General features: G+C 45.8%; 3 protein-coding genes across 10 annotated transcripts; all 3 read right to left on the bottom strand.

Annotated features, from left to right (window-relative positions):
- Window positions 1–2: 2 nt before the first annotated feature.
- On the bottom strand, window positions 3–8,471 carry LOC148342535 (uncharacterized). Of its 3 annotated transcripts, XM_088303910.1 has the most exons (19): window positions 7,848–8,465; window positions 7,005–7,079; window positions 6,854–6,937; window positions 6,725–6,775; window positions 6,543–6,653; window positions 6,097–6,198; window positions 5,711–5,755; window positions 5,585–5,647; window positions 3,668–3,730; window positions 3,512–3,586; window positions 2,594–2,656; window positions 2,261–2,332; window positions 2,112–2,174; window positions 1,971–2,033; window positions 1,819–1,881; window positions 1,341–1,403; window positions 1,205–1,255; window positions 999–1,127; window positions 3–911 (listed from the first exon to the last, which is right to left on the bottom strand). In XM_088303910.1, exons 1-19 carry the CDS (start codon window positions 8,452–8,454, stop codon window positions 619–621), a joined length of 2,136 nt encoding a protein of 711 aa, XP_088160036.1. In that variant the 5' UTR covers window positions 8,455–8,465; the 3' UTR covers window positions 3–618. The 3 variants fall into 3 exon arrangements, with proteins under 3 accessions (XP_088160036.1, XP_088160034.1, XP_088160035.1); XM_088303908.1 differs by having other exon boundaries at window positions 6,725–6,937; window positions 7,848–8,467; XM_088303909.1 differs by lacking the exon at window positions 3,668–3,730 and having other exon boundaries at window positions 6,725–6,937; window positions 7,848–8,471.
- Window positions 8,472–9,163: 692 nt separating this feature from the next.
- On the bottom strand, window positions 9,164–17,223 carry atg14 (autophagy related 14). 2 transcript variants are annotated; one of them, XM_088308796.1, is made up of 11 exons: window positions 16,812–17,223; window positions 15,999–16,061; window positions 15,719–15,761; window positions 15,569–15,650; window positions 14,576–14,813; window positions 14,058–14,284; window positions 12,991–13,108; window positions 12,814–12,904; window positions 11,697–11,782; window positions 11,445–11,619; window positions 9,164–10,406 (listed from the first exon to the last, which is right to left on the bottom strand). In XM_088308796.1, exons 1-11 carry the CDS (start codon window positions 17,102–17,104, stop codon window positions 10,284–10,286), a joined length of 1,539 nt encoding a protein of 512 aa, XP_088164922.1. In that variant the 5' UTR covers window positions 17,105–17,223; the 3' UTR covers window positions 9,164–10,283. The 2 variants fall into 2 exon arrangements, with proteins under 2 accessions (XP_088164922.1, XP_088164931.1); XM_088308805.1 differs by lacking the exon at window positions 16,812–17,223 and adding an exon at window positions 16,349–16,626.
- Window positions 17,224–18,640: 1,417 nt separating this feature from the next.
- tbpl2 (TATA box binding protein like 2) lies at window positions 18,641–25,524 on the bottom strand. Of its 5 annotated transcripts, none has more exons than XM_088308755.1 (8): window positions 25,171–25,524; window positions 22,719–22,965; window positions 21,415–21,583; window positions 20,879–20,966; window positions 20,304–20,414; window positions 20,027–20,217; window positions 19,519–19,590; window positions 18,641–19,413 (listed from the first exon to the last, which is right to left on the bottom strand). In XM_088308755.1, exons 1-8 carry the CDS (start codon window positions 25,216–25,218, stop codon window positions 19,314–19,316), a joined length of 1,026 nt encoding a protein of 341 aa, XP_088164881.1. In that variant the 5' UTR covers window positions 25,219–25,524; the 3' UTR covers window positions 18,641–19,313. The 5 variants fall into 5 exon arrangements, with proteins under 5 accessions (XP_088164881.1, XP_088164873.1, XP_088164890.1 ...); XM_088308747.1 differs by having other exon boundaries at window positions 19,519–19,613; window positions 25,171–25,521; XM_088308764.1 differs by having other exon boundaries at window positions 19,519–19,613; window positions 20,027–20,194; window positions 20,304–20,395; window positions 25,171–25,518.
- Between the last annotated feature and the right edge of the window lie 785 nt (window positions 25,525–26,309).

Below are 26,309 nucleotides of genomic sequence, written 5' to 3'. Positions count from 1 at the left end.
TGCAAATAGACTCAATTTGAGTGCAGGATTTAAACATTTTATGTATTTATTAGTGTTTCCAAACAGGTTTCCTATTGTGTTAGCACGTTAGCATGTCACATTGTTCCAGTGTAGTAGGTTGTCTATAACATTAAAACATTAACACGGATGCTAGCATGTTAACACCGATGCTGTCTGGCATAACAGCAGATTATGCTAGACCAGACATGGGCAAACTATGGCCCGGGGGCAACATGTGGCCCGTTAAACGTTCCAATCAGGTCGGCAAACTTGAAGAAATTAACCTTGTTCATGTTTTATTTTCCCTGAAATTTTGATGTCTCCCCACTAGGAGGCGTACTCTAAGACAGATATTTGGTTGTAATGCATTTGTTCATTTTCATTTAAAATGAAAGCATATATTTTCCCTATATACTAAATGTATTTCTTTTCTCCGATGAAGTGAGGTTACCAAAACACTCCATTCATGTGCTGCTGGTCCGGCCCCTCTGTCAAATTTTAGAAACCATTGTGGCCCACGAATCAAAACGTTTGCCCACCCCTGTGCTAGACTATGCTTTTCAGACAAAAGTTTGGGCGTTAGCATGTCACGTTGTTTCTGAGCAGAGGAGAGGAGGTTTACTGGTCGGCCGCCAGGGGGAAAAGTATGAATCCGCTAAAGACGCTAAAGCTGCGTGTGTCGTCGTATAGTCTATAGCTGGCGGGCAGGCTGAGACGCACGCGGTCTCCTGCCTCCAGTGGGATTAGCGCGCTGTTGGTTGCAGACGCGTAGCCGCCGTGGTCGTTGAGGTTCAGGCTGGAGACGATGGGCTGCTGGTTGCGGTACAGGGTGACGCCCATGTAGCCTTTCAGGAAGTCAGCCGCCGTGAAGATGAACACGTAAACGCCGCCCACCGGGGCCGTGAACACACCTGTGCAAAGCGGCCAACCAATTTTGGGTGACGTCGTTGTCCTTGCCGTCATCGTCATCACGGGGACGGCAAGTCATCAAAGCTCACCCGAGGTCTTGTCGTAAGCGTGGCCGACATTGGTGAAAACCTTGGAGAAGATCAAAGTGGTCTCCTGGTCAAACGGTCCCACGGATCCCGAGTCGGTGAGCGCAGCGGCGAAGGCCACCTTGGTCTCACCTGCCGACGACATCGTTCATGACATCATTCATGACATCATTGCCACGCGAGACCAACCAAGCTCATAACTGCATGACCTGATGTCTGTGTGCTACGCTGCTCCAAAACGTGCAAGCGCAATGTCATCTCTGTGGAGGGAAAATGTCATCAATGTGAGAAACGCAAGCGTCCGCGCGCACACATACACACAAACACACACAGTGATTGTGTGACCTTCAGTTGTTGCCTTCAGGTTGCTCATCTTCTGTTCGCTCCTGTTTAATTTCCCCAGCAACACTGACAGAAAAAAAACGAGTGACATGAGAATTTGAGAGTGACATGAGAGTAACATGAGGACATGAGAATGGAAGGAGAACAAAACAAGTGGCTTGAGAACAAGATTTACTTGAAAGAGAAAAAATGAGTGACGAGAACATGAGGGTCATGTGAGAACAAAACGAGAACAAACGAGTGACATGAAGACAACATGAGTGATATGAGATCAAAATGAGAACATGAAAAACAACTTGTGGGACATGAGCGCTCAATGAGTGAGATGAGAAGATGAGCATAAACGAGAGAGAAAAAAAAAAGACTTTCACAAGCGTCTATGAGAAGAAAATGAGTGACCAGAGAGTGATTTGAGAACAAAATGAGTGAAGCAACCAGAAATGAGACAGCAATGAGTGACAAAAGACCAGCATGAGAGGACCTTCAGTGTGGTGGATGCTGTCAGTCAGTCGGGACTCCACGTTGGAAAGTTGTGCCGTGCGAACTGAAGGACGTCACAACAAAAACAATGACGATGATGTACGCAATTTCTCATGTTCTCATACAAACAATCTCTCCTACACATTCACTGACCTGCGCATTCAGTCCTGAGTCCTTGCAATAGTTTTTCGCTGACATTCAGTCGGACCTCCAAAGCTGCAGATTGACGCGATTGTCAATCATGTGACGAAATGAGAACACGAAAACAAAATGTTTGCCTGAGAGCGGCATTACCTGCAGTGTTGTGAATGTTGTCCGTCAGTCGTGAGTCCAGACTGTAAAGTTGTGTTGTCCGTGCTAAAGGACATTGATAACGATAATGACGATGATGATGATGGTGTGTAAACGTTCGCATGCTCTCATGCACGCGCACGCACACTCACCTGTGCATTCAGTCTTGAGTTCGTCCAAAAGTTTCTCATTGACATTCAGTCGGACTGCCAATGTTGCACACGCTATCATCAACAATACAACACAGTCGACATGAGAACATGAACATATGAAAGTGCAATGAGAACCTAATAAACATTAGAGCAATGTGGAAATATGGGCGGGACATGAGATCATGTCAGTGACACGAGAGCACCTGTGTGGTTGTGTATCAGTTGTGACACCGTGTTGTAAAGTTGCGTTGTCTGAGCTGAAGGATGTCAGAACATCAACACCTAATAACGATGTGACCGCATTCTCATGCTCTCATAAACACGTACGCTCACCTGTGGATTCAGTCTTGAGTTCCTCTACAAGTCTCGCACTGACGTTCAGTCGGACCTCCAACGCTGCACACACAATGTCAACATCATAACACAGTCTTGAGAACAATATGGCAGTGATATGAGAACAAAGTCCGAGTGACACGAAGACATGAGAATGTGAACATGATAAAGGCATGAGAAAATGGTACGTGCGTGATATCAAAATTAGACATGATGTGAGAACATAGCGTGAAATTAGAACTTGTCATTAAATGAGAACATGATAGCAACCTAGCCGTGATATGAGAACAAACTTGGAGCCACATTAAAAACATGAGTGATGTGAAAACATAAGAGTGACATTACCAGGCATGAGAACATATGAGCATGATAGAGAAATAAGAACATGGTAGTGGCTTAAGAACAAATTAGGAGTGACATGAGAACATGAGAGTGACATGACTTCACATGACAACAGGAGACCGTGACAAGAGACATGAGAACATGCTCACGAGACTAGAACAAAACTTGAGTGACATGTCATGACATAGGAACAACATGGCACGGAATGAGAACATGATAGCAACACCAGAACAACATAGTAAGCAATACAGTCATGATGAGAACAAATTTGAAGCCACATAAAAACATGAGTGACGGGCGAACAAAAGAGTGACGTGACCTGACATGAGAACATGGCAGTGGCATGAGAACAAATTAAGAATGACATGAATACATGAGGCGGCACCACAGTGGACAAAATAGTGACATGAAAAAATGAGATTGATGTGAGAACATGAGACTGCCATGAAGTGACGAGAAGTCAAGTCAGTCAGTCTAGACTCCATGCTGGCAAGTTGTGTTGTCTGAGTTGAAGCACGTTCCAACAACAATGATAGTGATGATGATGATGTGTGCACACTCTCATGTTCTCATCACCTGAGCTCTTCATCCACAGATGCCCCACTTGAACTTCTGCGAGCTTCAGCCTTTCCGTGACGGACGACAACTCACCTGACGTCAATTACACACTTGTGTTACACTTATGAACAAAAACACACTGACACCATTACACACAAAATCACACACACACACTTGTGCATTCAGTCTTGAGTTCTTCCAGAAGTTTCTCAGTGGCGTTGAGTCGGACCGCCAATGCTACACACAAAATGTCAACACAACACGGTCACGTTAGAACAAAAAGTAGAAGAATATGATTGAGATCAGTGTTGTTTTTGGCAGCCATTTTAGATTTAGTCTTAGTCTTGGTCATTTGGACGAAAATGTTTATTAGTTCTCGTCAGATTTAGTCATTCAGTTTTAGTCGGCGAAAACTCAAAATGGATTAAGCCGGTTTTAGTCGACGAAAACTTGAAAAGGTTTTAGTCTAGTTTACTCGACGGAAACTCTCCCAAAAAGTTTTTGTAAATTTATTCTACGAAAACTCAAGTCCGTTTTCGTTCAGAATTGGCAGACAAGGTTTCCAGCCAATAGCAAAGACTTTCTGGTCGACTACTAAGGATTATGCACTACAAACCCATAACGTTAATCGATGCTCATTCCTCCAAAATAAGCCGAGAACCAAAACGTTTTATTTGGTAGCTGGCTTTATTTCACTTCACGCAACATCAAATAAAAACGTTTGAACAACGTGGACTTGTTCTACAGTTCAGTAGCACAAGTACAAACTCTATCAAACATATGTCTTGTTTTCTTGCACCAGCTTGCGGTTATCAGAGTAAAGTCGACTTGCGAGTGTCGCCGTGCTCCGTTAAAGAAAAACGTGTCAGTGTGTGCCAGGCGAGACGAATGAGCGCAGTCGTGTTCGTACGACACCAGTAGGTGTGACCGTGCGTGCGCGGCGCATGCGCCCCGCGTGTTGTCCCGATGGTGGGCGTGCCCAAACGAAAGATAGGTTGCACTTCATTGCAATGTTTCGAAAGACAGAAGGGGAGGGACGTCATCAATTTGGAGCGTCTGACGAACCGCACGTTAACAATTTCGTCCCGTCAACGAAAATTTCATGTACGTCACGTCATGTTTTCGTCATCAAATAACCTCGTTTAGCTCGTCATCGTCTCGTTGTCGTCATGAAGAAAACAAAATATTTTCGTCATCGTTGACGAAAACAACACTGATTGAGATATGAGAAATGTTTGTGACACGAGAACAGGAGGGCTAAAATGAATTGACAGAGAAGAACATGAGAGTGATGAGATTGGCATGAGAACACGATAACGTGAGTTCGATGATAACAAAGACTCAATGCCTATTGAACTTAACCTGGCATCCCAAAGGGGTCCGTACGAGGACCAATACTCTTTAGTTTTTACATGCCTTCCTCAGCTAATATCATTCGAAAAGACAGTGTCCAATTCCACTGCAATACGGGTAACTCAAAACTCTACCTTTTTATGAAAACCGAGGTAACTAATCAGTTTATCAATCTTCAGCAATGTCTTAAAGAAGTCAGGAGATGGATGTCTTCCTGCGATTGAACTCTACTCTGATAAGACCGAATTGTCTTTGGTTTCCATGACATGTGGACAGGCAGGATCATTCTGAAACCAAAATTAGAAGGCTAGCTCATTTCAAGAGGGAAGGGACAAGATGAGACGTAGGGGTTGGTATCGGGATTGGGCCTGTGCTGAGAACATTCAGCTTCTTCACGTGAACCCCAGCCTTCCTCATGCTGCCCTCTAGAGCTTCAAGTGAAAATTACATCGAATCAGCTATTACCAGAATATTAACATAGCTGCATACTGTTGCGGCCATTAGCCAGTTGCAGTTTAGCATTGGAAAATTGACCTGACTTAACTGAGAAATGAATGTCAACATGGAGAACCTGACCAGAACCGTTTACAGTATGTTTTGAGTTTCTAGTCTCCAGACTTGAGGCCTCTGGAGTCAACCTCTCCAGAGTGCAGGCCTCTTGAGTCAAACGTTGTAGGTCTTGTCGACCGTCCTAACAGCTGACCGGGGTTCTCTTTCCAGAAACTTTATAAACCTTACCTGACTTATCAGTCCACAGATCCTCCACAAGGTTTTCCACCACACTGAGTCGTACCTTCAACCCTGCGGACCAGAACCATCTCAGTGACAAACACACATGTATACACAGAGTGATTGTGTGCTTACCTTCACTTTGCTTCTGTGAGTCATTCAGCGTGTTCGCTACAGCAACTGAAAGCAAACAACACATGAAACCTGATTTGCCAGAATCAAGTTTTTCCAGAGTTAAGACATCCAGCATCAAGACTCCCAGACTCTAGCTCTCAAAAATAAAGACACAGTATAAAATTAAAGGTACAGTATTGCAGAGTCAAAACGTCTCGTCTCAAGGACTTCAGAGGCAAGACCTGCAGACTACACGTTCAAAACTTAGTCCATTCCGCCAGAATCTAGAATTCCATTGTTTGGACCTCCACAGTCCACACTTCAAGAAGACAAGACCTGTGGAGTCCAGAACTCCAGATTCTAGACCTCCAGAGACCAAACCAGCAGAGGACTTCCAATGCAAATACCTTTGATGTCCTGTAGGTGTTGTTCACCCGTCATCACTTTGCTCTCCAGGTCTCTTAGTTGAACATAGAGTGCAGTCATGTTTTGGTGTAGATGTGATGAATCTGGAAGAAAAACAAAAAATGGATGTGATCATGGCGACTTCAGACCATCACCCTCTAATTTGTAAATACTTATGTGGTCTGTGTACAAATTATCGAGGCGCGACCAAGTTTGCTAAAAAGTTTCATGACTCACTTGGTCCATATAGATATAAATGGTAAAGGTATACTCATGTGGTTTAACTAGACTCACCTGGTGGAAGTGGATCCACATTGTGCAACATGACTTAGTCCAGTTGGACTTATGCAGTTTGGTTTTAGTGGACTAACATTTTTTACATGGTCAGGAAGACTCTGAAAAATCACCATTGACATCAAAACTTGTCAACCAGAACCAGAAGTCTCACCTGTGTCCAGATGGGGCTCTGCCCCCGGTTCCTGGACTTCTTTGTCTGCAACTGAGGCTGTCATGTGACCCTGGCTGGAGTTCTGATGGCCTTGGACTTCAGCAACCTCCACTGGAAAGAAGCAAAAAACTAAGTCCAAGCTTGAGCCGAACCTGTGACAAGAAACAGGAAGGGATCTGCACCTGAGCTCCTCTGCCTCATATTTTCCACCAGGCAAAGTCGAGATGCCAGAACTGTAAGCACGTCATCAGTTGATGTCATGTGATTTGGCTCTGAATGGATGCCATGATCTTTGAAGTGGTGAACATCACCTGAGCTCTTCCTTTTGAGCTGGTCCAGGGCACTCTCACTGGCCCTGACCCTCGTCCTCAGGAAGGGAAGGTCGCCGACCAGGGCTGGATATCATTTGTCGTGGTTGGCGACCAGTTAATGGATGTCAGTCAAATGGATGATTTGACTCACCTGATGTTTTCCTCTTCAAGTCCTCCACAGAACTTTCACTGGCATTGAGTCGGGACTGCAATCTTGACACTTCCCCTGAGTACCACACAACCAAACACGTTTGTTACCTTCAATTATCTCACAATAAATCTTTATTTACATTGCGCATTTTACAACAGCTGGAGCTGCCTGGACAGGGGCAGGCGCGGGTAGTCCGTAGACAGTCTGACATTGGCTCATATCAATGAGAACCCAGCACACCGCCCCTTACGAGCGGTTTCTGGCTGGTGGCCACCAAAAGATGGCTGACTATCAGTGAGACATCTGGATCCACCTGTAGGAACTGTGATTGGAGACTCAATCTAATGAGGCCCCCTACTAGCCCACTTGATTTTCTTAAGAGGCGGTGGGAAAATCCATAGAATCTTGCCCGAGGCCCCCAAGCAGTATAGCTATATCCCTGCTTGGACTCAAAAGATGTAGGAGGACTCTCTGGTCTAAATGGACTCACTGCTCTAACGGAACTCACTTGGTCCGAGTGGACTTGCGGGGCATAGTTGGAATACACATGGTTTAACTGGTCTAAAAACTCCAGAAAAAATCCTTTTGAAAAAGAAAAAAAATCACACATTTTTTATACTGAAAAGATTCAAACATAGCCTCAAAAGACCGAGAAGATGTTACTCATTTCAAACTCAAACAGGGCCCTCATTAGGTTTAGCCTGTCCCATTTTGATCCACATCACAGAGTCTAAGTGAAATTAGAGGTACATGGTCTTGGTGGACTTATATGGAACTGGACTCAAGAGGTCTAGGTGGCTTCACACGTCTAATTGGACACTAAGGTAGTCGAAGTGTACTGACCTTGCCTGTCCTGCTCCCTCCTCTTAAGGTCAGCATTGATTTCGCTCACCATATTCTTGTCTGTCTCTACCTGGACTTGTAGTAAGTCCAGAACCTGTCTCTGTTTCTCTGCCGCCTCCTCGCTGTCCCTAAGGCGGATCTCAGCAGTTCGTAGGGCATTTTGCTGATCAACTCCAGCTGCCTGTAGACTGAGGACCAGCGTCCTGTCCACATCCATCTGGATCTGGATGGCGTCCAGCTGTCGTCTCTGCTTCTCCGCCGCCTCCTGTCCGTCCCGCAGGCGGCTCTCTGAGGTCCTGAGGGACTGGCGCTGATCCACCACTGCCGCCTGTAGACTAAGCACCAGTTGTCTCAACCCCACCAGCTCAGTCCAGAGCACAGGCAAGTCCGGGGGAACAGATGAGTCCTGTGTCATGGTCCTCGTCCTGAAGGAGCGGTCCCGGGTGGGAAGCAAATCAAAGAGTTCTGATGGACCGAGGAGCAGAAGTAAAACCGCAGCAACTGCACAAAACTTCATCGCAACCTGACACGCACACGTAGCGATATCGGTTGATTGGTCTTGTGGCGTCCAATGGTGTCCTTGTCCCACAATGCACCTGCGTCGCATGAGTGTGTGTCAAAGTGATATTTGTGTGCAGATTAAAGATCATGTGACCCACTGGGCTTCTGCACATACCAAACATAGCTAACATGCTAATCTGCTAATCTACAACCTTACATTTTACAATCAGCACCACTACCACAATCCTGCTACTACGCTCACAAACTAGATGACCACACGAATATCACGTTACCACACCACTGTTAGTGCACTTCCCCATGACTATATTACTAGTTACTACAGTATCGTTACTACAGTATTACACTATCGGTATGCTATTACGTGACTTCACCGTGCCATTCTTGATCCACTATTACAACATCATATTGCAACTTTCGGACACTACAAAATGACATTTACTTGACTATGACGCGAGTCCACGACGGACAAGTGCCCAATTATTATACGATCAGTACAAGTAAATAATATACGAGACTGTCACAACACTGTAATATTACTGCACAGTACTTCATGTCACGTGTACTTCACTATGACTATGGAATTAAGTACAGTACAGGTACGCTAGAAGAACATTACAACACACTATGCGAAAAAAACCCAACCCATCACTATAAAATGATTGCACTTTCCGTACGCGATTATTAGACTCGAAATCACAACGCGATTCAACATTGCACCATTACTACACTACCGTTTGATTAGTTCACAAAGTAATACAAGTACAGTAAAAAAAAACACAAACAAAAAAACGACATTGTCAGGGCGCAAAAAAACAAAACATTTTTTTTATTACAAACATTCCACAGCGAGAGCAAACATCCGTCCGCGAGGACCGTCGCCTTCGGGGCTGCGGTCGGTCAAAAGTGGCTTTTCCAGAACGGCCTGGCTAATCAATGTCTTGGCACAAAAACGCTGCCATGTCCTCCGCTTCTGTTCTGACGTAAGATGCTTCGCAGGCAGAAAGAGCTTTCTGCATGATGCTGTCATGCATTTACACTCGGGATTTTTTGCAGCAGAAACAAGCACGTCTCCTGTCTGGTGGACTTTTACAAAACCAAGCACAAAAACTGTACACATATGAATCAACATATTATAAGCTATTTTTACATCTTTGCTCGCATGATTTGTGATCATGCCGATTGCAAACGTAGCCACAGCGGAACAGTCGCGCTTAAATTCTGGTGGACAACTCAACTAGGGATGTGCCACACCACCTTTTCTCAGACCGAGGCCAGCGTGCGGATTGACCGCTTACTCACCGATACCTCTCGGACTGCGGATATACAAAATTGCATTTCACACAATAACAAATCCTTGTGAGCAAAATTGTTCTTTGTCGTAAATATTGCTTTGCCAACGTGACAAACGGTCGCAGTATAGCGCCAACTAATGCCGAGGAGGACTTACTCAAAGTCAGATTTTTTTCGGCATCAGGTTTCGATACCCTACACGAAAACCCTACCTTAAAATAAGGCCGGTATCGACCCAATAGCGATAGCTCGTGACTTGTCGATCCTTAATCTCACTTCAAACTTTGAAAATATTACCACCCAGTACAAACGTCAGAATTAGTGATGTCCGCATACATCGGGGTGACGACAGGCCGCAGTAGTTTTGGGGGTGGGGGGCAGAACCCAGACAGTGGAAAAGGGGGTCAGTGTGTCCCATCCGCTGTCTGATGGATTGTGACTTTGGTGCAAGGTTAGTGTCAATCAAAAGACCCATGGAAAACAGTGTCCCTTGTCGCCAAGGTAACCAGTCTCTCTCTCACACACTAAAAAAAAATAATAAAAAAGCAGGAGGCGGTGGTCGTCAAGGTGACGGCGTCCTCTTTGCGCAATCCCCCCCCCCCCCCGCCCATCCAAGTTGAAAGGTCAGCGTTGGCCCGTGTACGCTCGGAACCAGGATGTGACGGAGGCCGCCGCCGACGAGATCATCCCTCCTGCGATGACGGACGGCTGGGAAACCTGAAGCGCACTCTGCGAGAGGTCCATCGGCTGCGGGCGAGACGGAATCGGATTCAGATTAGACGTTCCATTATTGCACGTCGCGGCACGCTGACAAGCGGCGAGATAAAATGAGCACAATCTTGCACAGTTCGGTTGTATTTCACTTTGAAATACGAAGGCAGGATGATTTGGAAAAAACTAAATGATCACAATCTATTTTTTTCATGTTCCAGGCTCCATTGTTCTCACGATTTTATGAATATAAGTGCCCTTTTTTCAGCATCTGTACTGACCGACGTAAGTGCACAATTAACAAAAGACATTTTTTTTTTTTTACAATGCTCAACGACACATCTTTATCCTCTGCAAGAAAGGGCTTTTATTGCAGCTGCTGAGGCCTCATTTGGCTGTGTATGACTGAGTTATACTGCCACACGGTGGCAAAGGCGCGTACAACACAAGGAGCAGCACAAACAAATGAACAAAATCATGATGTCAATTGTGGTTTTCCAATTCCCTACAATGGTGTCAAACCATTTGAGATTCAAAATGATTATGACGCACGCCGGCATCGCTCCTGCGGAGCGCTTGTGTGCTGGAGCTTCGTCCCGTGCGTGTCCGGGGAGGGTGTTTGTTAGCGGCTTAACTATTAAGCAAGGCGGCATCTTTCCTCCAGAGCTCCCGTTTCGTCAAGTCGGCCAGAAAGTCGACCTTTCGCCTTTTTTTGGTTTGTTTGTTTTGAATCAAGCTAGCTCAGCGGCGCATGCGTAAGCCTCGGGTTGTATTTACAAAATGGGAGGGAGTTTGTGATGGGGGTGGGGTCGATAATTTATCGATACCATTTTCTATGGATATCAATCTTCCAACTATCACAATATCGAATTATCATCACAGCCCCAGTGTGAAGTCAACATTTTTGGAGTAATAACTAACAGCGTAAACAATTTCTATTTGAACACAACCCACCCAGATTCCTAATTGGACCCAGAGTAATGTGCTTCACACCAAAAAGGCACCCGTTCGGCAGCGTTGGGTCGCAAACGGACCCACACGTTGCGAGAGGACTAAGCGGAAGGTGCGTGCTACCTGTGAGGGGATGTCGCAAAATCGCGGGCTGGGGACGGTCTCCCAGTCGGTGCCGAGGTCGGTCTCGTCGTCGGTGACCGCCTCGTCGGCGCTCTCCTCGGCGGCCACCGAGGCCTCCGGCTCCACAAACTCCATCGACTCATCCAGGTCAGCTCTCGCCTCGAACGAACCCGTCCTGAGGCAGAGGGGGCGTGGTCAGACGTTGATCATGTGACACGCGTTGCCAAGACAAGCGGGACATCACCACCTCACCTGCCCAGGTTGGCGTTGTCGGCCGAGACCAGGAACAAGATGTTGCGCAGGGTGTGGTGCGGGTGCAGCTTGTCACAGTCCACGAGCTGCGCACGCACACACACACACACACACACAAAAGACTAATGAATCGCGTTTTTCCGCTGGAGGACTGTATTTGATTGCATTTCATCTTCAATCAATTTCATGTTTTATTATTTTTAACAGGTAAAAACAATCGACATTTATCAACAGTGGCTTTCAATCAGCATTTTTTTCTCCCTTACTTACATTGTGATCATTTTTTTCTTTTGTATCACCCAGAGACATTTTCCACTTGATAGTGTCATGCTTCACAGTTAGTTATCAGTTGAACCGGTAATATTTTGCACATCAACTTATTTTCAACAAGGACTAAAACTCAGGGAGTTGTCCGTTTTATTTGAGACTTTTGTTCAGCTATTGCAAATGAATCCTAAATCAAGAGTGTTTTAGTGTTTTATTTTCAACTCAAATTCTCTATTGTTTTGTTGAATACAAATTGTCAGAGGTGGGCGTCGTCAGGACGTCACTAAGTTCTGTATGTATGCCAGGCCGACCCACGTGGGCCCAGTCCATCCCTTGTCGGCGACAGCCCGTTGGCATCGAGAACATCATTTCTTTACAATGTCACACATAGGCGCTGCACAAGCAGACGCGCAGCCAAATTAAAAAAACTTGGTGATCGGTGAAATAAAAAACAATATGGAACACATGTCATTGAAGCTCTGTGGGACTGAAAGCTATAAAACGCCATTTCATTTATTTGTTTGTGTGTCAGGTGTGCCACACCTGCGTGTGACGTGGTGCCGGTCAGGCCCTTCTGGATGGCGTTAGGACTGACGGGGCGGGCCAGAAATACTGACGAGAACTCACAGATGGACGAAAGCACTGACAAAAGCCCTCTTCTTGAACTTAGATGCATCAAAAGTACGAGTAGTATATGTTACTTGGTATCGGTATCAATGAGCATTCAAGAGTGAGTACTCATACTGGTGTTGGCCTGAAGAAAAAGTGGGACCTAATATCCTTTTAATTAAAAAGAATGAATAAAAAATAGTGACTTGGTGTGGAAAATGAAAATAGTTGGCACGCTTACCTGTGAGAAGCACAGGTGCAGCGTGTTAGTGTTGAGCTTGCTGAGTGCTCGTGTGAAGCGGAAGCGACTCAGGCTGTCGCCGCAGAACTCGCTGAAGGGGGGGGGGACAAAAAATAAATAAATTGAGGGTGGGGTCAAGGGTCATGAGCGCATGTTTCCCTGTACGTGAGGAGCCACCTATTGCACAACTTCTTGGGCAGGCTGACGTCCAGTATGTGCGACAAGACGGTGAGCAGCTGCGTGGCGTAGCACAGAGCGGCGCTGATGGTGTGGGCCGGGTTGATGTGGTCCGGTTCTGAAAGAAGCACTAGTTAAAAGACACACACGCATGCCCACTCTTGTAGCATTTCCAACAATCGCTTACAGTCTTTAAGGCATTAAAATATCGTTGTATGACTCGTTACTTTGCTCGCAAAATCATTAATTAGCTTTTGGCGCCCCCTGGTGGTTTAGGCGCGTTAAAACGGTCAACACACAATTTTCAATTTTTTTCCTGTTTTGGAGTCGCCACTGTATGGATTGATTCAGTAATGGAAGGAAATGCATTAAAATACATCAGGTTTACAGAACTTTCAAAATTGGAATTCGTAATGGGCCAAAGATTGACATTTTAAAAAGAAACCTTGCGGAAATCTTTTGATGCCATTTTGAACTTTTGTACGCTTTAACAACCCTGATGAAATATCATCACCCATCCATCTTCTGTAGCGCTTCTCCTCACGCGGGTCGCGGAGGGTGCTGGAGCCTATCCCAGCGATCTTCGGGCAGTCGTCGGGGGACACCCTGAACGGGTTGCCAGCCAATCGCAGGGCACACGTAGACGAACAACCATTCGCGCTCACACACATACCGAGGGGCAATTTAGAGTGTCCCATCAACCTGCCATGCATGTTTTTGGAATGTGGGAGGAAACCGGAGTACCCGGACAAAAACCACACAAGCACGGGAAGAACATGCAAACTCCACACAGGATGGCCGGAGCCGGGATCGAACCCACGCCCGATGCCGTCTCTCACTGTGAGGCCATCGTGCTAACCAGTCGGCCACCGTGCCGCCTAATATCATCACCATGATGTTTTTTTTATAAATATAATTTCTCCTCGATGTGAAACATGAAAAACCTCAAAATGTCCCCCAAAAATAACACGAGAGGGTTAAGTGAACTCCCGTGTCCCAATTAGACACACACCCTTGTGTGTGCGTGAATGTGACTAAGTGCGCACGGTAGTGAGAGCTGCACCAACCTGGGACGTGCTTGGTGCTCTTCTCGTCCATCCACGTGTAGTAGGCGGAGCAGTCGCCGTTGCTGGGCAGGGCGACGGCGGGCCCCGTGATGCTGATGCTGGTCTCCCCGTTCTGGTCGTCCCAGATCCAGCGGCCCGACAGGTAGGTGGTCCTGCGCGCCTCCGCCAGCTCACTCACCGTGCTGGACGTCATGGCCGCGTCGTACTCGGATGCATCGGCGGGGTCTCTGGGGTAGGAGTGATCGGGGTCTCGTTGGCGTGTTAGCCGCAACTTCATTCAGACCAACGTAAAACGCTTTGCTGTATCTTGAGGAGTTTAAGTAGACAAAAGTAGCACTTTGCCGCCAACTTGATCATAAAAAGAGCTTTCATTTGCAATACATTTCACCGTTCAAAGAATTGGCCGAAAAATATTCCAATAAGCGATGAATCGGTTGGGCCGAAGCGAGATCGTTGGCATTCCAATCGGCCGGTTAGCAGGCTCCCACGCACGCAAGATGGCCGCCACCGTAGCTCACCTGTTGTGGGACTTCTCTTCCCGCGTGGGGAAGATGTGCACCATCAACTCTGTGATATGGTCGCGCCGCGTGGACGCCAGCTGGGTGAGTCGCTCCAGCAGCTCCTGCTTGCGTCGCTCCAGCAGCTCGCTTAGACGCCGGTTGTGCCGCTCGAGTTTCTCCTGCTTCTGTTGGTGGCGGTTGGCGCGACGCTGGAGGCGCTGACACTCTTCCTGGGATTGCAGCAGCAGCTCCTTGTCTGCACAGGGCCGAGGGGTTGATTGAAGTTGGCTTGCATTCCTTTCAAATATTTAGTGCATTCTATGAACTTGTAAAAATATGACATGGATGAAATTGTGAAATTTGTGGCCAAAGTTTTAGCTTTGTGCTCTCGTTATCGTCGTCCAAAGCGCCCCCGCTTGCAACGACGAGAGGCTCGCTAAATTTTTGCCGACCAGCGCCACTATCTTATTCTGGTCATATGAAATTGGAAATACGCAACTCAACTGAGTTTATAATTTCGTTTCTCCAATTTAAGTTCCAACTAATCAAGTGGATCTGGTCTACCAGGACCGGTACTGCTTTGCCCGAGTAGCCTGGCAAACTTCCGTTTAGTGGCATGATCTTGCATCAGTTTTTTTGGAGCTTGAGTGTTTTACATTTCCGCAGTTTTTGTGTGTGTGGGGCGGGGGGGCATTTATTTTGTGGTTTGCAATGCTCGCATTGACTTTGTTGTTGTGATTGCAGCATCATTCTTGTGTTTCGTTTTTTTTTTTTTTTTTTATTGGCATCATTTCTAACTTTCATCAATTTTGTTTTGTGTGTTTTTTAATTTGCATGCGTGTTGTTTTTGTTTTTAGCTTTCCTCTGTTCGCAATGTTCAGCCCTTTGCAGCGAGTTTGCCCCTGCCAGCCACTGCAGAAAAGGAACGTGCCTAATTCAAGATATCTTGACATCAAGAGATAACACAAGATAAATACGCTGACATAAAGTTCACACAATGTGCCGGCTCACCGCTCTTGACTTCTTGGCGCATGCAGGTCAGCGCTTGGTTGATCTGCTCCATCTTCACACGCCACCACATCATCTTCCACTTCTGAACGCACCGTAGTCAAAAAACACTTTCTGTCAAACATGCAGCCAACGCCAAGTCGTCAAACTCACCATCTCGTTGGTCCGCAACTTCCTGTGCATGGCGTGGATGACCCTGCGGAGGAGGGAGTCATGTGACCACGACCAAACTCTACATCAGGGGTAGGAAACTCCTGTTGCTGGAGCGCCATACTCTACTTTGCTTTGTTATCTCGCTACTCCAAAGACAGCTGATTCAAATAATCAGGATCGGTTAAGGCTGTTGAGTTGCTGATCGCGTTTTTCGGAGTAGAGAGAGGATATGGCTCGCCAGGAACCAGAGTTCCCTACAAAACTGTGCATGAACTCTGACCTCCACTTCAGATGCTCATTTTCTTCTTTGAGCGTCTTGAGCCTCGCCATCTTGTCTGCGCACCTACAAGACACACAGACTAAACGTTAGGGGCTCCTTTCAACAGGTTACGAGTCATCCCATCCCAGCCAATTTGAATTGTTGAGCACTTTTAAAAGCGGTGCTGTCAAATTCATTTACAACACACAGGATTTAAAACCAAACAACATTATAGAAGCTGTTAAAAAACACCGTACTAAACAAAATGATGAAGGTTGGAAGAAATTATTTGAAAAAATATATACCGAAATTAAATTGGACGTGATACGGTTTAGTTAGTGTACATTTTGTGGGAAATGTGAACGGTTTACCTGTAATTTAGGAGCAAGCCATTTCACTCCACTCGGCTAACCGCTAAACTCCAATTAGCTGCGTTTGCTAACTCGGCTAAAATAGCCACACGGGTGTAAACAACGCGCACACGCACGCGCGCGCGTAGTATTTGAACGTCAAATAAACAAAGAAAGTAAAGTTAAGCGCGCGGTTATCCTTACGAAAATACACGAAACGTATTTGTGTTGTGTCATGTTCGGCCGATGCTAATGTAATGTTACAACGGATTCGACGCTCCAACGTGAGGTGGCCACTTTCTTGTTTGGATGTTTTCCGAGCAACTACGTCATTTTGGAGCATGACAATGACGCCGATGTGAAGAAAACGTTTAGATTTCTGATGACGTCGGGTCATACGACTGACATCATCACTACGGGCGTAAGGCGCTGATGTCAACCCTATATGACCAATTATATCTGCGGAGTTCGGCATTGCTCTCACCTCTCCGCGTTTCTGCCGTCCAAGTACACGAAGTCTCCGGCCTGCACGCAACGGGCACACGTCAGTCTCCGGCGGGAAGTGCTGCACAGAGGGCATCGCTCCACTGCCACGAAAAGACCCTCCGCGTCATCCACGGACTCCACCATGACGCCAGCGGCCAGATGCGAGCGAGGAGGCGCTGCTGGCGTTGGTGGCGTTGGTGGCGTTGCTGGCGGCGACGGCCGCCGCCTGCCTGCGGGGCATGAGGCTGCTCCGTCTGAGGAGAGCAGCGGCAGCGCCGCCGAGGACGCCATGGAAGATAACCTGTTGTAGTTGTTTTTTGTTTATTTTAACTAGTCGACGACGTCAACACTGGCAAGGCGTCCATGGTGACGTCACTTTTTTGTGACCCGCCTGTCAATACCACGGGCATGTATGTAGAATGGCCTAACAATACGCCCTTTGCGGCTGAAGCCAGAGGGCAGCCCTCTTTCGTTGCCACTGTTACTGGCATATTTTATTATTAAGTCGCTGAAAATACAACTCTACTTATATAATATTCTCAATGCGCATTTCAGGCTAAGATCTCTGTGTGAACAAACTCAAGTGAGCCTCTCAAAGAACCAGCATGGTGTTTGCATCGACCATTTAGACTGTATTATCTCGGCATTGTGAAATTTCATTATATCATGACGTGTGCATGAATATTTAAGTAGCACTCAAAGATACCTTCAAAAAAAAAAAAATATATATATATATATACACACACATATATATATATATATATCTATATATATATATATATATATTTACATATATATATATATTTATATATATATATTTACATATATATATATATATATATTTATATATATATATTTACATATATATATATATATATATATATATATATATATATATATATATATATATATAAACGGCGTGGAGAATTCAATGTAATCACTAGTTAAGCAGGCATAGAGCTTGGCAACGTAAAATGGCCGCCGGTGCCTTCACTCCTCCCAAGCGCCATAGTTGCTCAGTTCGTAAATGACATGTCCATGGGTGATGGTAATCAGCGTCAATCTTCCGGGTTATGTTTCGTTTATGTCGTGACGTAACTAATGTCGGGTTTAGCCTCAGGTGAACGGCAACACGCAAAGTCATGGCTGAGACGTTCGTGTTCGTGACAATACAATACAACTTTATTTATAAAGCGCATTTCACAGCCGCTGGAGCTTTAACTAAGCGTTTTCCAGATGGTGTCATATAAATTAGCAGGAAATTAGAACACAAATTCAAACACATACAGTAGATCAAATAAAATCGTCTGTCTCGAAGTCGAATGCTGCCGGTGGCAGATGACGTCACACTACCACAACCAATCAGACAAACTTCAATACGCTTCGTTAAATTAGTATGATTTGCTTGTGTCCAGTATTTTTTCCCTTTTTTGTGTTCACAAATAGCTAATTTTAATTATTTTGGTAATTTTATTTAAAAGAAAAAGGGGAGAATCTGTGGTCAGGTCAGTTCTGATTATGAATACACATTTTTGCTATTACCCTTACCCTATATCTATACTATACAATACAACTTTATATAGCGCATTTCACAGCAGCCGTCGCTCTGTCTGTCGGTTTTGTTAGACCAATTATCTATACTTCACCTATCACTTTCATTTGTGTCTCATTTAACTTTCAGTTTCTGACAATGCTTATTGGAATGCAATTGCGTATGACACGCACAATCTTTTTTTGTTTGTGTCAATATCAATTTTAATAAGGAACTATTGACAAATGTTCAGTGCTAAAAAAAAAACTCCAAAGAATAAAGCGCACAATGTCACATGCAAGTTTGTTTTTTACTTTTGTATTCACAATATTTTTAACAATTCAAATATTTGTAACAACCTTTCACCGCTATACAAATAAGGTCACATCAACTCAAGAAAACAAATCCAAACCACCAGGGCACCACCAAAAAAGGGCATTCTGATTCTGATCTGAAAAGAAAGAAACACTGGACACATTCAAACGGGAGCACAATTTCAGATTTTTTACGGCTCTGCAGTTTACACCCAATCGGGTATTTGTCAGCCTGAAAAGGAAGGAGCAAATGTGTCCACAGAAGCAAACACTGCTTGATACAAGTCAAAGCAGTGGTGGAGCTACCGGGTGCCCTGGGGTGGCCCGGGGTTCCCCGACATTGACAGGCAACCAGCCGGTGACCAGTCCACTGTTGCTTTATGTGCGATTAACAATGTCGGAAGACCAGTCCAGTTTGTATGCGTCCTGGTTTTAACTGGCGACCAGTCTATTGTTTTTTGTGTCCTGACATTGGCTGATGACCTGTCGGTTTGTCTAAATGAACACTGATAGGGGGGTGGGGGGAACTTCAATGTATGTTTGTTTACATGAAGATGATTAGATCTTTTAATATTTATTTTAGTTTCCACTTGTCTGTTCTGATAGTGAAAGTGTAAAAGAAAGTGCCATCAACAACATAAAACAGCGCAAATATTTACAAATGAGCAGGAAGTGACATCACTGCTTGCGGAAGCCTCTCAAAATGGGGTAGATGTTCTCGAAGGCTTCGTAGATCTCGTCGCGCTCTTTGGCACCTGCAACGGGGGCAGATTGAACAGCGGCTCATCGACTGATCAAGTGGTTGTTTGCTTTAGTGATTGATTGACTGCCCGGATTTGGCCTGACCGGCCAACGCCTACCCGTCAGGACGACTTTGCCCGACACGAAGATGAGCAGCACGATCCGAGGTTTCACCATCCGGTAGATCAGGCCTGGAAACAACTCGGGCTCGTAACTGCACAGGCACGGGAGCAATCCGGCGAGCATGTCAGTTAACATGACAATATCAGCGGGAACAAGAACAGGTGTGACAACATGAAAAGCAACAGGATTAGAGCTTGAGCAGGAACAAGCGTGGGATGGAAGACCCCAAAAGCAACACAGGACATTTCCCGTAACAAGATCAAGGGAACTTGAGCAAGGAAGAGGATGGAAAACTTTTGCAAGAACATGAACAGTGACACAATTGAGAACATGAGCAAGAAACAAGAAGAGTAACAAGACTGAGAACTTGAGTGGGAACTGTAAGAACACCACCAGCAGCCAAGCGAGCAGGAACAGTAACAAGATTGAGCGGATACCGGAAGATGCACAGGAGCAGGATGTGAGTTGATATGGCACAGAGATTAAATGCGCTGAAGCTGTGACCTGCTGAACTGCTGGTGGGTCAGGACCAGGCCCTCGAGCCGGATGGGGAAGCAGACGTCGCAGCTGGCCACCATGTTCTGGATCTTGAAGTCTAGGAAGCGAGCGGGAAAGCCCAACTTCTGCACCACGCGGGCGTACTTCCTGGCTGCCAGTCGCGACTGCTCTTCACTGCGCTCATTCACGCGAGACCGCTGTCAAAAAAAGTGGCACCGTAGCCGGACCGGACAGGGCAGGCTCAACTGGTGCGACGGTACCGGCGTCGTCCAACGATACAGACCTCTTGGCTCCGGTGCAGACCATCTTCCCGGAACTGAAGATCAGCGCCGTTGTTCTGGGCTCGCGGATCCTCATGATGACCGCGGCGAAGCGCTGGGAACCCCAAAATGTGCTACCGATAATGTAAAAATGCTAAGCTAAATTTCTAAAGGTCACTAAAGTCAAACATGCCGAGCTCAACTTACTAAGTGAATAATGCTAAGCTAAACTTGCGGAGGTCAACATGCTAAAGCACAAGATGTCGAGTTAAACATGCTCATGCTAAACAAGCTAAGTTAAACGTTGTAAGTTAAACATGCTGCGCTGAACACGACTTAAACATTCCAAGATAAAAATATTTAGATGAACATGCCGAACTGGACATCAGGGGTGTCCCAAGTTTTCATGAAAATGCTGGCAAAATGACCAATGTAATTTTTAGTATATATTGGGCCACCACAATGGCCCCTGGGCCGTAGTTTGGACACCCCTATTGTACAGTTAAGTATGTTAGCGCTCAACATGCTCATGCTAAATGTGCTGCACTCAACATGCGAACAGTAAAGCCTCCAACTTGTGACGTCTTGTGCTAGCTACCTTGGGGTTGTACTCTGCGTTTCTGGCTTGAAGGGCGATGAACTTGAGGTCCAGAGGACAACCCAGGTTCACCGTGGAGACGATGTTCCTGCGCACACATGCACCAGTCACAGCGTGCGCCGGATGCCAAAGTGCAGCAGGAACATGAAGAGCAGGAGCAAGAATTTGCACAGGAACAGGATAAAAAAAACAGGAGCACGTATGCCAACGGCATCAACAACTTGAACTGTGGACACAACGGAATGTAGTTGTCAAGTCAACACAAAAAATGTCGAGTGACTTTAAAAGAGCGACAAATTATGACAAATATAACTTAGAAAGTATGTAATATGATTTTTTCCGCAATGAACTGCTTTGGGCTCATCCAAAGACGACAAAACGGGGCGCGGCGACAGATCATTTTGGAGGACCGGGACACCTGAACACACTTGCAGCCTTGACAGAAACGTGCAAATGAGGGCGGCCATTTTGGTTGGGCCTTCGACACAAACGCGCACACACGCGTGTACGGCAAACAATATGGCGGCTAGACCTACTGCAGCTGCGGGACAATCCCTGACCTCTCCGTCATCGGGGTCATGGGCGTCATCGGGGTCATGGGGCAGAAGATGGCGCTGTCGTTGGCCAACTGCGAGGATGACAAAGAAGGTCGGTCTTCATCTTCACCTGCGTGGCGCGATGCCGGGGCCACGCCCCCAACACTTCCTGCAATAAACGCGCGCAAAGCTTTGTCAAAAGTAATTGAGTTTCAATACTCTTACTTCTGTCCAGGCTCAGAGGGCCAGCTAAGCACTTGTCGATATTGCACCTCGACCTCGACATTGCTTCTCACAATAGTTGCGGCGCTCCGAACCGGCTGATTTCGCCTTTGAGTGTTCAGAAAACGTGTACCTTATTTATTCATTTATGATGTTTGCTTCTCCGTTTTTGGCAGCAGCCTAAAGCGACAGGCAAGACCAATGAACCTGCACACTTGTAGTAAGTTGCACATGGCGCTACTAGTCAAGTGCTCGACGTTCACTCATCTAATCGGATGTCAGTAGTCGTGCGAGCGGTGCACGGTTGTCACCGAGCGGCGAATAACAATGAAAAATGATGCCGTTCTTTGTTCAAACGTGTTCAACAACCCCCACGCAAATCGAGGACAGCTGGTTTTCCTCTTCGCTCAAAAAGGCGTGCCTCAAGGGTCCATATTAGGACCACAGCTGCTGCTCACAATTTATGTGAATAATTTGTGACCAGTTTCCTGACGTCCTGTCTTGTTCTTCTTTCGCGGTTAAAAAATCACTTGCGCTCAGTTGGCTTTGACTCGTGTCGAGTTAGCTCCGATTGCAGTTTTCAGATGGCAAGCGGCCGCCTCCTCACCTTCCTCGCTTGTCAACTGTTCACGGGCTTGAAACGGACGTGGTCACATGATTATTATCAATACTTGGCCATTCGTCTTCGAGTCATTTAGAAGAAGAAATTGTTTTTTTTTTTTCAGAAATGAAGCCCGTTAATTTTCCCCCCCACTTATTTCCATTGATGTGCGTCGCTGGCATTAAACCTGCTCAACTTAGACTTGCAGGCCTCTGTTCTGGTCCTTCACGCTAGAGTGGGCATTAACGACAAAGAGCTAGCCAGCAAGTATCAGCTTGTCAACTCACACTGGCGGTCATGAACAAAAGTTCAAAAAGCCATTTTGGGATTTCTGCTGACATTTTTGCGTTTGCACGTGTGCAGACGTCGGCCGATCCGGTCTGCGTTCTTGTCAGGGCGTTAGTACAACCATTTTGATTATGTGCCGCCGCCGCCGCCTCGGCTCAGTCACTTTTGGAAAAGAGCTTTTAAATCTCGTTACCTGATGGTGAAAAGCATTTTGATAGCGATTGATTGTGTAGTTTTTCCTTCTGAGTAGTGCCAGCAGCAGGATCCAGGGAGGCTACTAGTGCAGCACAGTCGTGGAGCCGGCCGGTACCTTCGGCATCATGGCTGCTGGCGCTCAGCTCGTCAGGCAGAAAGCTGAGATCCAGATCGTCGGCCAGCTCGCCGCTCGCCTCGGCTGTCCTCGGGAGATCCGCATCCTCTCCGTTCAGGAAGCCCGAGTCCTGCCACGGAATATTCAACATTGAATGAATCGCTACATTCTATTTCACTGAAAGTCCGACAAGATCAGTGAATGACGAATACATTGGCAATGACTGATGGTGATCAATCGATCATTTATTGCGGCGATTAGGATAGCCCAAATTTGCAAAGTAGCAAACCATTTTGTGTCATTCAGAAATATTTTGAAGTCACATGAACGGACTTCATCATCAATCAAAGTGCTGAACACAATACATGTATGCGAGGCTCTTTTAGGTTATTTATATGGATCGACTCGAGTGACATGGAGGTGCACATACAAGGACATTCTGTATTTCCTTCCTATAGCATTAGTCACGGCGATGCACGGGGACGGTTGTCAAGTTGAGGCTGGCGGCAGGTGTGCCAAGAATGCTTTTGTTCACTGTTTTTTTGTTAGTTAGTTTCACGCCATTGAAGTCATCCTGCCTCCATCTACACCAACACTTGTTAGTTACAATTCAATTGATGTTGAGGGCGGCACGGTAAGTGACTGGTTAGCACGATGGCCTCACAGTGCAGAGGGCGCGGGTTCGATTCCAGTTCATGGATGGATTTGATAAGTTTTCATCAACGATGACGAGTATTTCATGAACGTCCCTTTTTTTCATGACGATGACGAGCTAAACGTGGCTCTTTGATAACGAAAATATGACGTGACGTACGTGAATTTTTCGGTGACGAGACGAGACGGGACGAAATTGTTAGCGCATGCGCCGTCAGACGCTCAAAATTGATGACATCCCTTCCTATTGTACATGTCATCTGTCTTTCAATAATTGCAATGCTGGTGCAACCTATCCTTCGTTTGGCCACACCCACCCCCGGGACAGCATGCAGGGCGCATGCGCCGCGCACACGCACACGCACACACACACACGCACACACGCCCACAAGTGTCGGTACGAGATGTGGACGGGGTCCTTCGGGCGCTGTGCGCTTGCTAATGACGTCACGCTTTGTAGACACGTATTTTTCCAATATATTTATTTGACTCTGTGTTTGTTTTTACCCCTGGCTGTTCTATTTGTAGATAAAAAAAAATAAATAAATAACCGCCATGATGGCACGTCAGCTCAGCTCCTACGTCACTTCCGCCTATGCCCAGAGAAGCCGCTGCTGCAACAGCAGTGGAACGTTTACGTTTCTCCTGCCTAACCTGCAACAATGCAGTGGTTCACTCGGGCTGAAAGATTGTATCAACATAATGTCTGTATGTAGTGTGAAATATTTCTTAATAAAAAATGTCCATGTTTTCCCTCCGACCCTTAACCAGTCTGATTGCCATAGCAACAGAACATCTTCGACAGGCACGCGCAGGACACCGAAAGCAGAAGAAAAATAAAAGGATAAAAAAAAAAGGATGATCCTCGCAAAAGTAGCTGTAAATGTACTTTATTATTTTGCATTTGTTATTATTTAGTAACTCAGAACACCCAAATGTAACAAACAGGGGTGACAAAGATGGAGTCAAAGAAATACATAAATGTATTACAACGCGTGACGTCATCCGCGACCCGACCACATCTAGTACCGACACCGGCGCAACAAAACACGTCTACGTCGGCGGTCATTCATGTCGGCTCACACACATTTGACACGCTTTCTTTTGCCAGTCTTTTTTCCATTACCAACACCGGACCGCGGCGGCGACAGTGACACTTGGTTCTGATAACTGCAAGCAGTTACAAGTTAACAAGACATATGTTTGATCGAGTTTGGACTACAAGTCCACATTGTTAAAACATTTTTAATTTACAACAGTTGCCAAATAAAACGTTTTGGTCCTCGGCTTATTTTGGAGCAATGAGCATTGATTCCGCTGTTCCCACTTTTATCTGCTGGGAGGAAATATCTGTTATCTGTTGAACTAAAACCGACTAAAACCTTTTCGTCCAATAAATCTACGAAAACTAGACAAACGTTTTTTTTTTTTGCGTTTCCATCGACTAAAACTGGACAAAAACCTTTTTGAATTTTTGTCGACTAAAAATATCGCGAATCGGAATGACTAAATGTGACAAAAACTAACAAGCATTTTCGTCTGAAATCTGTTCACCAGAGAGTCCGCTAACCGTTATGTACCATAAGACAAATCGGCCACGTGGCGAGGTCGCAATGTGGCGAGGTCGCAATGTGGCGAAGGCCGACTGAACGCAGACCACGACGGCTGCTCAGTCACTCACGTTTGCAATGGAGTCATCAAAGTAACGCTCCAGCGCCGACTCGTCCATGTCGTCATCCAAGACTTTCCGAGGACTTCCCAGGATTTTCCTGTGTTGCTGGGAGGAAGAGTTACGGGGCCAGCTGCGTCCAATCTGATCATGATGAACACACGCGCACACACATCTGGTGGCAGGTGGCCGTTTTTGCAAGGCTTTCCGAGTCACTTCCTAAATGGCCTCGTTTACAGGCGGCGGCTATTCGAGGTGACTCGATGGTGAAAAGTCTACGGGCCTCTTTGGAGTCTCATTTCTGCTCCAGAACTTTGCTTTACCCTATTGAGTGAGATGACCTGGAAGTGCCTGGAGGGTAGGTCATTGGACTCTGAAAAAATCTCCTTCCTGACCAACCTTCTCCAAAGGACGTTTTAATTTTTTTAATTTTTTTATTTTTATTTTTGCAGCAGCAGCAGCAAAGCAACAGGCCACGGACTAAGCTTTCAGACTCTGCCAAGACACTTGAGCTTTTCCCACTATAGTCATTAAAAAGAATTGAAAAATTTGTTTTGAAAAGAAAAATAGTCAAGAATTATTCATGAACAAACAAAACAAAAAAACAACAAAATGTTATCCAAGTGTAGCAATGTAAACGTAATTATTTGCCTCAACTTGGGAAGCGTATTGCTGTGACACAAGGAAAAATGGATGAGAAATTTCCGGTTTGAACATAATAAATATAAGCTTTCGGTATGTTACAAAAGTGTGCTTTTCTTCTTTTCAAATCCTTTGAAACACTTGATCTGATTATTTTTTTTAAGAGTAACTTCTTTAGATTGAAAGACATAAACACACCCAAAAAAAGATGAAAGTCCACAAGTGACTGGAACCGTAAGCAATTGCTTTGTTTTTCACCAAACGTGGATCACGTTAAAACGTGTTTGAGAAATGTTCTTTTTTTTAGTGTGGCAACAATCTGATTGAAACGATTCAACATTTTATTTGAATTAATCGCATCTTAAAAATGAATTCATTGCAACTCAAATGCCCTTCAAAATTCCTCCATTACTTGTACCGCTTCTCCTCACGCGGGTCGCGGGGGGTGCTGGAGCCTTCGGGCAGTAGGCGGGGCTAACACCCTGAACGGGTCGCCAGCCAATCGCAGG

Source organism: Idiotropiscis lumnitzeri, chromosome 1 (genome assembly GCF_059441095.1).
Source record: "Idiotropiscis lumnitzeri isolate Australia: NSW breed Sydney's pygmy pipehorse chromosome 1, RoL_Ilum_1.0, whole genome shotgun sequence".
NCBI lineage: Eukaryota > Metazoa > Chordata > Actinopteri > Syngnathiformes > Syngnathidae > Idiotropiscis > Idiotropiscis lumnitzeri.
This window is presented reverse-complemented; position numbering and strand designations above follow the sequence as displayed.